Genomic DNA, 13,219 nt, shown 5'->3' on the forward strand with positions numbered 1-13,219 from the left:
GATATCCTCCGATCCAAACCAAAAACAGAGAAGGCAGATGGATAAAATTTTCCTAATTTAACTCCTAATTCCTCTTCTCTTTTCCAATTTTTCTCTGGGATTAGGAAGAACGCTCTCCACTGTAGCTATGATCTTGCCCGTTTCGGGAGTCCCGCAGCAGGAAAAAAACTATACACTTAAACAAAGCCTTTTTGTTTTTTATTTTTTAAATTTCTTTCTCCTCCTCTGGATAAGCAATTTGAGGAAGAAAAGGAACACACGACTCTGGGGCTTGAAATTTTCTCACAATCCCATCCCCCTCCAGCTCACCCTCCAGTTACTTCTCTTCTCTTCCTTGTCACTCACTCTCTTCAGCCCTACTGGTTGGCCGGTAGCGTCAAGAGAAGAAGGCAAGAGGTAAATTCCCTCCTTCTTCTTTTCCTCTATTTTCTTTTCCTTATTTGTCTTTCCATTAATTAGCTCATTGTGACGGATGTATTATTAATTTTTTTTAATTTTTTTTTAAAGTACATAAGAACAAAAACAAACCAATCTAAACGGCTACCACGAGGTGGGTGTTTAGTACTTACAATTTGTATAGAAGAGACAGGGGAGGGGATATGAGAATGCAGCTATAGAAATTTCTGGCTGCGGCACATTGTGCCGCATAGTAGGCGCAAAATAGCACACTTATGTTTGACTTTTCTAACTTTTCAATGAAAAGATGCTGGGATAAAGTCGATTGTATCCTATATAATATCCATTTTCCTCCGGTTTTGGATAATATTGGAGTCTTGAAGTTCCAGAATAACAATCTTTGAGTCACCTTCAAGAATGAAATTTCCAAGATTGAGAGAAGCTGCTAAGGATGCAGCTAAGAGAGTTGCTAAGGCCTCACCAAAATTTTGATGACAGGAAGAGCCGATTTGAAAAACCATGTGAATGATTTTACCTTCATAGTTGCAGCAGACCACAGCTTGAGCTGAGAAATTATCCCGAATTGTTGTATCAAAATTAATTTTAAACCATTCCTGAGATGGGGGAAGCCATTTTTCCACTGGAGGGTTAATCTTAAATTTTAAGGCAGCATGATGTTCTAGTGTGACTTTATTAATACTCTTGGATATGCTCAGGGCATCATGAGTGATGCCTTCATGATGGGCTTTGTTTCTATAAAACCAGAGAAGTTCAAATGCAACAACATCGAAAATTTGAAATATATGATGGTCTCCAAGAGGAATACCAAGAGAATTTCCCCGGAAGAGTATAAGATTTATCCAATCGACCATATTGGAGAAATTTAGGGCAATGGAGTCAAGAGGCCAAAAGGAATTTCTCCAAACTACTCTGGCAAAGAGGCAATTAAAGAATAGTGTTGAAGAGAGTCAGTTGCAACTTTGCACAGAGGGCATAAAGCATCAACAGTGGACAAGTGGGATATAGAGAAAATTCTAGATTTAGTGTGGACAATATTCCACAAGAAGAGCTTGAGTCTATCACTCAAATTTAATTTCCAAATGCCTTTCCAGAAGAAGCTGGGAAGAGGAGAGGAAGATGGCAAGGACTGGTTGGATATGAGAGAAAGATATGCCGAATTTGTGGTGAACCTTCCCGAAAGAAAAGGAGTCCAAATATAAGAATTATGATAGTTGCCTGAGATATGGATTTTAAGTATCTCACTAGCCGAGGTAGAATAAAAAATAGAGCTGATGATGGAAGAATTCCATTGAAGAGTTAAGTGGTTAACCAGCCCAGAAATGCAAAGAGAGTGAAAGTTGTTATTTCTGGGGAATCTAGGGGATGGTTTGGAAGAGGGAATGATGGGAATCTAAGAGGTAGTCCAGATTGGAAGATTTGAGGAGAAGCTAGCTTGATGACGTGCACCAACTGCAAGAAGAGAAGTAGCTTGCAAAATACCATTCCATAACCAAGAAGTAGAATATGGAGAGGGGGGAGGGAGAGAGAGAGGAGAGGAGATTTCCCTACCTGATATATTTAGCGTGAAGCTGTTTTATCCAAAGACAATCAAGATTTCAGGGATCTTTCCAGCCAAGCTTGGCTATAAGGGCCAAATTCACGTTCTTCACAAGCCTAAACCCAAGACCACCTTGCTCGCGGGGGATACACATGGAACTCCATGACTTTAGAGATAAATTCCTGGTTTTCCCTTTAGGAAAACCCCACCAGAAATCTTTGAAAATCTTTTCAAGAGTGCAGTTGATGGAGGCAAGGAGCAGGAAAGTACTCATTGCATAGGAGGGAATTGCAGCAGCCACAGATTTGATGAGAACAGTCCTTCCAGCTTAAGATAGGGTTTTGGCCCTCCAACCTTCTACTTTGCTTAAGACCTTGTCCAAAACGTCTTTAAAAGCTTGCCTTTCTCGATTTGCCAAAAAGGATGGGGAGTCCGACGTATTTGGAATTTGGAGTGATCTTGAAAGGGATTATGGTCTGGATGCTATTAACAGTGGGAGGGGTAGTATTTTTGTTAAAATGAATGGAAGATTTGGAAGTGTTTGGCTTGTCTAGACTAGCTGCAATGGGAATCTAGACAAGATTTGATAGAGGCTGCATCTGAAGAAGTTGCTTTAGCAAAAATTATGAGATCATCTGCAAAAAGAAGATGGGTTATGGGAGTGCAGTTTCTTGCTATTTTGATTCCCTTTAGAAGACCAAGAATTCTTCCCTTTGAAAAAGCTGTGAGAGGACTTCAGTGCCTACGATAAAGAGAAGGGAGACAAATGATCCCCTTGTCGTAATCCCTGAGCTGAGGTGAAGAGACCAAAAGGGCTATCATTAATCAAAATGGAGGTAATACAGATAGGGACCCAGTTGGTCCAGATGGGGTGGAACCCCGAAGCTTTTTCCATATCTATCTTGATAGGATAGCCATAGGTCCTCCTCTCCCTTCTCTTTTTTTTTAACCTAAGGGAGTTGAGAAGCTCGTGAGCTAGAATAGAGTTGTCTTGGATATTTCTAGAGGGAACAAAAACAGATTGGAAGGTAGATATAAAATGTTGGAGCAGGGATTTGAATCTGTTAGCAAGTATTTTGGAGATGATCTTTTAAATGATGTTACAAAGATTAATGGGTCTGAAATGGTTGACAGAAAAAAGGACCCATTTGCTTTGGAACTAGAGCAATGAAAGTGTTATTTTGTTCTTTCAACAGATGATTTTTCTTGAAAAAATCCCAAATACTATGAAAAATGTTAGAAGAGTTTGGGTTTGAGTCATTAAGGTTTTGGGGGTAGTTTAGTCTTTATGGTATTTCCCTAATCCTATATAATAGGATGCTTGTATTAGGTTAAAGTTAAGTCGAATAATATAATAGCCTCCGCTTTTTGTATGGAAACCGTTCATACAAACTATAACATGGTATCAGAGCCTTAGGGTTTGAATCACTAGCCCTTTGTTTGTAGTAGTTGTTTTCTGCTCTTGTTCTATTTTTTATTGAGTATTGTTCTGGTGGCTGCCCATGTGGGCATAATGCCCACACGGGCAATGCCTGAAATATGTTGCTGTCCATGGTTGTTTTTTGAAGGAAAATTTTTTTTGTTGTCATCAGTCATGGCTTCTTTGTGCGTTGGCCACTGACGGCTTTTGGGTGTGTTGGCTGGCGTGGTGCAGTGGCCATCGAAAAAAAAAAAAGAAAAAAAAAAAAAAAGAACAAGTTGCCGGCGTGGATGTTTGTGTTCTTGAAAAGTTGCTTTGTGGTCGTCATTTGGTACTATAGTTGCTGTTTTTTGGAGTGGCCGGAATGTTCTATCTTCTCTGGCAAAACTCCGGTGAAGCTCTGGCGAGCCTACAGTAATTGTTTTTGTTATGTTTTCAGTGTTTTGCTTCTGTTTTTGGTTCTGCCGATGTGGTCTGCCCGTCTCCGGCCAGTTTTGAAGCTCTGGCGTGTCTCTGGCAAAGCTCCGACAAAGTATTTATTTTATTATTATTATTTTTTTCCAGTAGTTGTTTTGCGGCAAAACTCGTTGGTTGTTCATGTGAAATGTGGTTGTTGGTTGTTAGTGATCGATGTATCCAACTGGCCTTGGTGTTTTACGGCGAGACCCGATTAAGTGATTGTTGTATCTGACCGGCTTTGGTGTTTTGTAGCGAGATCCGATCAAAGCTTGGTTGTTGTAGTTTCCGACGAGTTTTCGATCGGCGTTGGAGTTTTATTACATTATCTTGTTATTAGTACGAGTCTTTGTATTCTGTGCTCCAAGCTGTTTCAGCTTAAGAGGGAGTGTTAGAGTATGTTTTTTTAGTTATTTTTTGTTTGCTTGTATCTTCCAAGCTGGATTCATATGATTTATATGATCCAGCTTGAGGGGGAGTGTTAGAAGAGTTAGGGTTTGAGTCATTAGGGTTTTGGGGATAGTTTAGTCTTTATGGTATTTCCTGAATCCTATATGATAGGATGCTTGTATTAGGTTAAAGTTAAGTTGAATAATATAATAGCCTCCGCCTTTTTTGTATAAACCGTTCATACAAACTATAACAAAAAACCACATTCTTAACTGTGTTCCAATACTTGTAAAAGAGGGCAGTGAACCCATTAGAACTTGGAGCTTTTGTAGACCCAAGGCTGGTCAGTGCTTGAAAGATCTCCTTTTTTTTGTAGGGATGTAACAAAGAGATTCATTTTCTTTTGGAGAAACAGAGTTATCAAAAAGATTAAGTTACAAAAGAACTGCCAATAGCAGGCCTATTAGAGATCCAACCCCAAGAGGAGACTTTGAGCAAATCCACTGCATTCCTCCTTTATCTGATTAATGTCGAGATATGGAAGAATTTATTATTTTAAATCCTTGCAGGTGAGCCAAAGTTCTTTGGATTTATTCTTCCAGAGAATTTCTTCCTTAATGAGGAGTTCTTCCAGCTCTTGTTTGAGAAGAATTTCTTCAGCAAATGATTGAGGAGTTGGACTGGATTTTAGAACACAATCAATCTTGATGAGAAAGGTATCAATCTTCTTTTGAATGTGGCCAAAATGATGAGTATTCCATTGCTTTAGAGCTGTTATGGTGAACTTGAGTTTTCCTGACAGAGAGAAAGCAGGGAAGCTAACTATAGAGATGTCCCAAGTTGCAGCAATAACCAAACCACAAGATGGATCTCTTATCTAGAATTCCTCAAATATGAAAGGACGAGGGAGAAAGGTTAGTGACATGGTCGTGTTTAAGAGAATATGATTATGATTAGAAGCAGGGGGAAGAAGATGTCTAATAGAGAAAGACGGGAACAAATAGATCCAGCTGCAGAGGCTAAACCCCTATCAAGTCTTTCTTTAATGAGATGACTACCCTGCCTATTGTTGGGCCAGGTAAAAGGATTACCAGAAAATCCTAGATCGACAATGCCAAATCTATCTATAAAGGATCTAAAACCACCATTAGAGGGGCTAGCAAAAGGTCGACCCCCCGATTTTCAGATTGATCAAGAATCACATTGAAGTCACCCAAACACAGCCAAGGACCTTTATAATTTTTGCCACCAACTTTCAAAGTAAAAAATTATAATGGAAGATGGAGGGGTTTTTTGGGAGGTAGCAAAGCCAGAGAGAGCCATTGGGGTGGATTAATCTGAAAGGAGGGTGGGATTTGGAGAGTGGGCTTGTGAGGGAGGAGAGGCCTAATGGAGAGAAGGGCTTGGAAGTGGGCTGGGTGTTCAATTAGGGGCCGCTCCGAAAGATCTTGTATTTTGGTGATGGTTGAGTCCAACAAGGAGAATGGGGTAGAATTGTAATCTTGGGTTGAAGCTTGATTCGAAGCATAAGAGTCACTTTGGTCTACATGCAAAAGGAATGATTGATTTCTTAGAAGATTGCGTGGTTGAGGGCAGAGAAGGAGCTGGGGTGGCCAGTATAGGCCAAGTCCCCCCAACTTGTTAGAAAAAAAAAATCCCCCAACTTGTTAGAAAACAAAAAATTATAGGGTAAAATATAATTTTTAGCCAATTGGCCTTGTTCATAAAATTTTTTGGCCCCTACCAAAGAAGGCGAAGCCGAGGGCTAGTGATTTTGGGGCTTTGGGAGTAACAGTGTGAAAGAGAGTAATGTTACAAGTTTTTCTTGTATTCCTCTTGAGTCCCTCCAAAAATGATGTGGTTATTAAAATCATCATTGAGTTTGTGATTGATCATTATTAGATTTTGATCAAATTGTGATTTTAATAGCCACATCATTTTTGAAGTGACTCAAAAGGGACACAAGAGACTTTTAGAATTACTCGTATAGAAGAAGTATAGAGGAAGTTGTGAATGAAGGGTTTTGGGGGCTTGAATGAGGAGGTTTTGGAGCGAGAGAGGAAGTGAGGGCATAATAGGGAGGTAGATGAAGAAGAGTATGAGACTTGCAACAAATCCATGGCCTAGTTTGAGAGACGAGAGTGAATGGCCGAGTGGGAGTGGAAGTGAGATGGGTTTAGGTGAGTGAGTTCCGAAAACACTTAAAATTATCAATTTGTTTGGTATATTTTGTGAAGTATGGTTATTTGTGTCCATGAAAAAAATAAAAATGGTAGATTGAGAGAGAGCGTGTAGCAGAGGGCCTGGTTATGCCCTAGAAGAGTGGCCAGTAGTAAAGTAGATGATGGAGATGAAGGGTTAAGCATTTAACTTGAGCAAATTGGGCGTGTAACTTAAAGTAGGTGTTAGTCAACCGAAGCAAGTGATGCACAGTTCCCAAGACTGACGTGCAGCAGGGGAAGGCTTGAGATTACAAGCTGGCATCCACTATCTAATTCCTGCCTCTTATGTTTTGCTTCTTGCGTTTTGTATCTCCTTTTTAGCCTTTCGTTTTTTGGTTTGCTTCTTGCCTTTTTGATCCAGGCTAATAATTATAGTATAATGCATTTTTTAGTTCACGAGAACCATCAAAAGAAATAATTTTTTTTTAAAAAAGTTCTTCAAATATTAATATATTTTAATAATTTGTGTCTCTAATAGATAGCTTAATTAGATAGGGATCGTGTTTTATGGAGCGGCGGGTACTAGTTTGAATCTCCTTCCTCTCCCTTGTTCGAACATTAAAAAAAAAAAAAAAAAAAAAGATTTGGCCCCTGCCCATAATATGTTCGGGCTCCGTCCCTGGGGTTGTTGAAGAAAACGTGGCAGCTTTGAACCAAATGATGAGGTGGTTTGGTGAAGCAGTGCCACTTGGAGAGATCTGCTAGCTGGAGCGTTGTGAGAGGGTTCCACGTGTCCAGAAAAAACTTGTGTGAGACAAGCAGATCTTGTTTTTGACGAGGGACGACTTGTAGTTGGGTTAACTCAGCTCCATAAATGGTGTCGACAGCTTCAATCAGGAGTTTCACCGGGCCTTCAGATGAAATACCGGAGCCGGTTGATTCCTCCTAACCTACCAGAGAAGACCTTGGACTAGCAAACTTAGTGCCTTTGAGAGAGATGTCATTCTTCTCTGGAGTCAAAAGGAATAGGAGGAGCTGGGCATGGATTTTGTTTGTGACCTATAAGCTCACAAAGCATGCAATAATCCACAAATCTCTCATATTTGAATTGTATCCTAGTAGAGTTTCTTCCAGGCCAAGGAGGATGAAAACCTGGGACAAGTCGTTTCCGGGTGTCAAGCTCCTCCCGAATCCAAAGGCGACAACGGCACATAAGACCAGAAGCACTACCATTTTCAACTTCCATCATATTTCCCAAGGCTTTCCCAATACGAATTTCATTTCTATGTATCATATTTTGCAAGGGCAAACCATGAACTTGAATCCAAAAAGGGCATAAGTGAAGATCCACTTCATCAATGGTGAGATCAGGGGACTTAAGGCTTGAGTATTAAAAGGGAGCCTCTGATATTCCACGGTCCTTGGAGCAAAATACGGTCTAGGTGGGAACATTGAGGGAGAGAAAAAAAGATATTTGTTTGGCTCTAGAACCTCAATAACCAGAGGCTCAACAAAATCCCAAGCTTTGGTGAGGGTAGCTCTTAACAGATTGGGTGTTAAGTGTTTTGATTGCTAGAAGCACCAATAAGAGTTTTGACGGCTAGAAGCTTACCAATATTTGGGAATTCCATAGGCAAGGAGTCCAACTGAGATGGGTCATCCCAGCCTAAAGCTTCTATTTGAGAAATCAGGTCTTGGACATCAGGATGAGTAGCATCCATGGAGAAGAGAGGAAGAAAGGACATAATGGGTGGAAGCACTAGAGAAGACAATGTCTTAGAAAAATCTATCCAAAAAGGAAAGATGGTATAGTAGGAGCCCAGAGAGAGAGAGAGAGAGAGAGAGAGCGAGGAAGCATTTCCTTGTGTGTATATGTGACCAATGTATTTTATTTTGTTGGAAAAAGATTCTCATAAATCATACATCCGCTATATTCATCATGTCTTCTTATTGACACATTGATCTCTTAGATATTATTATTTGAGCACAGCCGGCGTGGTTCTTGCTGTTTTCATGGCAAATTTTATTTGGGCTAACAATTAAACCTTTTGTTATAGGAAGGTTGTTGGTTGCTTTAAAAGCCGCTTTCCCTTTGCGTAATATTTTTCTTTTTAGATGCAGGTGTTGGGTTGGGTTCAGAGATTGCACAAAGAGCGAAAAGAATTGAAATTAGTTTGGCTGCGTGCTGTATTATGTTGTGGTGGCTTTTCCTAACATCACACCTTGTTGCAACTTAAAAAGTTTCTTGTTTTTCAATCTAGTGGTCTACCATTTTTCTATTGTAACATTTGGGGGATTTCATTTTGCAGAGCCCAAAGCACAAATTACTGTTTCTTGTCTCAAATTGGCAATACTTTTGGTCAGTTGTTGCAGAACACGCTAGCTCAGCTTGATCGAACTTGGGTATAATGGTTGCATGCCTTTCATGCACTTCTGATGCTCTACCCAATAGAAACCCACTCCCAAGCTCTAGAATACAGTTTGGTTCGCAGGAAGCTCACATCTCCCTCCAAAAGTGCACCACTTTCAAACAGCTCAAGCAAATCCATGCAAAGATAGTTCGCCATGGACTATCTCAAGATCAATTACTTACTAGGAGGCTGCTTCACCTTTGCTCTTCTTACAGAAAAATGGACTATGCCACTCTTTTATTCCATCAAATTAAGGGTCCTCTCACTTTTACTTGGAACTTAATGATTAGAGCCTATACCATCAATGGCTGCTCAGAACAAGCTCTTCTTCTGTTTAACCTTATGATATCCCAAGGCTTTCCACCCGATAAGTTCACCTTTCCATTCGTTATCAAAGCTTGCAGTGCTTCTTCCGTAATTGGTCCAGGAAAAGAGATTCATGGGCTAGCTATCAAAACCGGTAGTTTAGGAGACATGTTTGTGCTAAACACTTTGATGGATCTTTACTTCAAGTGCGGAAATGTGGAATATGGGTGTAAGATTTTTGAAAAAATGCGTGTTCGCAATGTGGTTTCATGGACAACCATGGTTTCTGGACTTGTCGCGTGTGGTGAAGTAAATGCTGCTCGAGGACTTTTTGAGCAAATGCCGACAAAAAATGTTGTTTCATGGACAGCAATGATTAACGGGTATGTTAGAAATCGACCTGAAGAAGCATTTGAACTATTCCGGAGAATGCAGCTTGATAATGTGAGGCCCAACGAATTTACACTGATTAGCTTGTTGAAAGCTTGCACTGAGATCGGGAGCCTTAAGATGGGTAGATGGATTCATGACTTTGCTCTCAAGAATGGGTTCAAACTTGGGATTTTCCTTGGGACTGCACTTATCGACATGTATAGCAAATGTGGTAGTTTAGAGGATGCAAGGAGGGTGTTTGATGAGATGCAAATCAAGAGTGTGGTTACTTGGAATTCTATGATCGCTAGCTTGGGTGTGCATGGGTGTGGACACGAAGCCATTGGTCTTTTTGCAGAGATGGAGAGGGCGAATGTATGGCCAGATGCTATCACTTTTGTAGGTGTTCTATGTGCTTGTGTACAAACAGATAACCTGGAAGAGGCTCAGAGATACTTCAAATTTATGGTTGAGCACTATGGTATCACGCCTGTTCTAGAACATTTAACGTGTATGATTGAACTATATAGACGAGCTGATATGTTAGATGAGGTGTGCGAATTAGTAAACACCATGCCAGCGGAGCCAAAGGACAATATACTGTCTGCATTGTTGCGGGAAAGTGAGGTCTATGGTATTGCTAATATGGAAAAAAAAATTCAGAGGCATGCTGGGAAGTTGGAATATTGGGATACAGTCCCTCCACCCCTATACGTGGGCTTCGGATTTTCAAGTGGGAGTCCTTGTGCCTAGACAAATAAATTGTTTCTGTTTACAAAAAGGCCGAGCTTCATGCCAAGATGCCAAAATGAATAAAATCATGATAATAAAGATGACGATGAGAAACGTGAATTTCTTCCTTGGTAAAACGAAAGAGGAGAATTTACAATGTTATACTTTCTTCCATATTAGAATACTTTTAATGTTAGGCTATCGTTCATCTTTTGAGCCTTGATTTTGTTTCCTTGTAGGCCTATCATAAATTTCTTACCTTATTTAGCCTACTTTGCCTCATTTACAACACTTTAGCTTCTCTATAAATACTATACATTGTAAAACAATTTCATTAAGTTGAATACAATAAAGATGTAGCCCTAAGGGCACTTCACATTGGTGGACGTAGGCCTCTAAGGTTGAATCACTTCAAAATTTGTCGTCTTTTTTCTCTTTCTTTGCTTTTGTTGTTTCTTCTTTATTTTATCTTTTAATAAGTAATGTTGAATATATCAGAAAGCTTAGAGGGGGTGCAACCCTAGTATACAAGAGAACGTCTAAGTATGGGAGGAAAATAGAACAAGAAAACCATAATAGCTAATCACTAAAGGAGTTAGATAAGCAATTATCCGATTTTGCCGCTGCTTCCACGTACTACCATGTGCCTTTATCGTTGTTGTTAGTAATTTTCCCAACCCTTCTCCAAGCTTATTCTAGAAATCTAAATTCATAACCATGTTTTCAAGGTACAAATCTATCAATTTGTGTAAGCCACGATACCAATGGCTACTTAACGCATTGCCATCAAGGCCCTTCCAACAATACAACCATCGAAATTGGTTTTCCACTCTAAGATCGGTGGGTCTATGTCGTTTGGTCCAACGTGTAAGTTGCATGCACATACAAAAAGTTCTTGGCATTCCTCAACGCGTGTCACGCGCTTGTGACCTTTCCCCGTGAATCTTTTCCATGCAACCAAGCACATCACACGCTACACACTACAAGCCTCAAATGTGTTTTTGTTAGTTTTTAGTTTACTCGATTTAACTCGATGACTTAGTTCACTGGGTTTGACCTAGTTAATCAGGTTGTTGTGTGGTACTGTGGGATTTGTTAATTGGGAAAATCATGACTATTATGGCAAGAGGAAATTGGGTTTATGTGTTGTGCATCATGAAGTAGGAGTGTAAATGCGGATGAGGATGTGTTGTTTGCAATATCTGCATTCATATAATGCGGTTATCACTTTTAGATATCTGCATTCATATCATGCGATTATTATATGCATTTACATGGTTTTTGCGGTTATTATCCACTGTCTTTTGAGCCTTGAAGTTGTAATTTCTGCTTCTAGTAAATACAAAAAGGAATTTTAGTTTTTTTTAGTAAATAATCAAAGCACTAGCAACAAAGCAAACACTCAAACAACTTGTTTATCAATAGATAGAAAGAAGATATTATTAATAGGGAAAATTACAGTTTACCCTCTAAAGTTGACAGCGTTTTTCAATTTTAACACCAAAATTTCAATTTTTGCATTCCACTCCCCCAAAGTTCCAAAGTTTCAAATTTTTGCAATTTGACCTATTGTATCCAAAACTTCCCATATTGCCTCTAATTTTTATTTTTTATTTATTTTTTATTTTTTTATTATTTTATTTTTTTTTATTCGGGGTGGCCTTTGGCTATCTGGCCATTTTTGCACCCCCAATTTTTTTTTTTTTCATAAAAAATAAAAATTAGGGGCAATATGAGAATTTTGGGATAATATTGATCGAATTGAAAAAAGTTGAAACTTTGTGGGGGTGGATTGCAAAAATTGAAACTTTGGTGTTTGAATTGAAAAACGCTGTTAACTTTGGAGGAGGTAAACTATAATTTTCCCTTACTAATAATACACATCAGCCTATGAATGCTCATATAGGCTTTTAATATGTTCACTTAACACATTATTCAGATCACACTTGTTAATCATTTGCAATGAAATTTCTGTCTCATACATTACTTAGCTTCCTACATGATCTATCTATAGTTAGTTGGTGAAGGGGTATATATATATAAAGGGTATGACTGCATTTGCATATGTGATAGTTATTTTTGTTAACTATATTTGCATCAGCATATGTGGATAGCAGAGAGTTGGGGATAACGGATGCACGTGGTTAATATCCGCCAGTATTTACACCTCTATCGTAAATGAGAGTTTTGGGAGTGTTAGGAAAGGATTATGAGGTGATTTTTAGTGGAAGTACAAATTTTGCACCTTGGCGTCCGAACGAACATAGTCATGTTCGAACAAACATGTGAGAATAGAGTAATGCTACTTTTCACACATATTTTACATTGGCTAACTTGACGTGTTTTAAATGGCTTCTCATATCAACTACTATATATATAAAAAAGAAAAAAGAAAATAAAAACTATTCAAAACACGCAATGTCAACCGATTGTGAAATGGGTGTAAATAGTAGTGTTACTCCTAAGAATAAGACTCAAAATAAAGACCTGAGGCACTAGTTTGGTAGCCTCGTTCAGTAAGTGTTTGAGTGAGTCTCTTCGGTTGATATTCCTTGCTTCCCATAAAGAGGAGGCAGGAATGATGAAGATGATGGAAGCGATAGTTGCCAGTCTTGAGTGAAATCTGGATGTTGAATTGCAAGAGCAACAATAAGGGAATCTCCTTCTCCTTCAAGAATGAAATAAGACAAACCCAGAGAAACTGCAAGGTTGGCTGCCAAGAGAGTTGTCAAAGCTTCACCAATTGTAGAATCACACGGAGGGCTAATAAGAGAAATACCCTTGATGATGCGCCCAGAAGAGTCACGACAGATGGGTGCTTGGGCAAAGAAAGAGTCTCTAATGACTATATCATAACTGATCTTGTGGAAGGGGGAAGAGGAGGAACCCAAGCTTCCGCAGAGGAAGATGAAAGATTCTTCCAAGCCTTGAAATGTTCCAAAGAGAGCTTATTGATAGTCTTGGAAATAGATAAAGCATTAGGCACAAGATCTTAATGATAAGTTCTGTTCCTGGA

General features: G+C 39.2%; 1 protein-coding gene across 3 annotated transcripts; it reads left to right on the plus strand.

The window, feature by feature from the left end:
* Positions 1-52: 52 nt before the first annotated feature.
* LOC132180305 (pentatricopeptide repeat-containing protein At3g26630, chloroplastic) lies at positions 53-10,612 on the plus strand. 3 transcript variants are annotated; one of them, XM_059593082.1, is made up of 3 exons: positions 53-396; positions 8,504-8,582; positions 8,692-10,612. In XM_059593082.1, exon 3 carries the CDS (start codon positions 8,791-8,793, stop codon positions 10,222-10,224), a length of 1,434 nt encoding a protein of 477 aa, XP_059449065.1. In that variant the 5' UTR covers positions 53-396; positions 8,504-8,582; positions 8,692-8,790; the 3' UTR covers positions 10,225-10,612. The 3 variants fall into 3 exon arrangements, with proteins under 3 accessions (XP_059449065.1, XP_059449066.1, XP_059449068.1); XM_059593083.1 differs by having other exon boundaries at positions 8,498-10,612; XM_059593085.1 differs by lacking the exon at positions 8,504-8,582.
* Positions 10,613-13,219: the final 2,607 nt, after the last annotated feature.

Source organism: Corylus avellana, chromosome ca5, assembly GCF_901000735.1.
Source record: "Corylus avellana chromosome ca5, CavTom2PMs-1.0".
Lineage (NCBI taxonomy): Eukaryota > Viridiplantae > Streptophyta > Magnoliopsida > Fagales > Betulaceae > Corylus > Corylus avellana.

Coding starts and splice junctions, on each gene's coding strand:
- LOC132180305 (XM_059593083.1), top strand. CDS start 8,791: ATGGTTGCATGCCTTTCATGCACTTCTGATGCTCTACCCAATAGAAAC.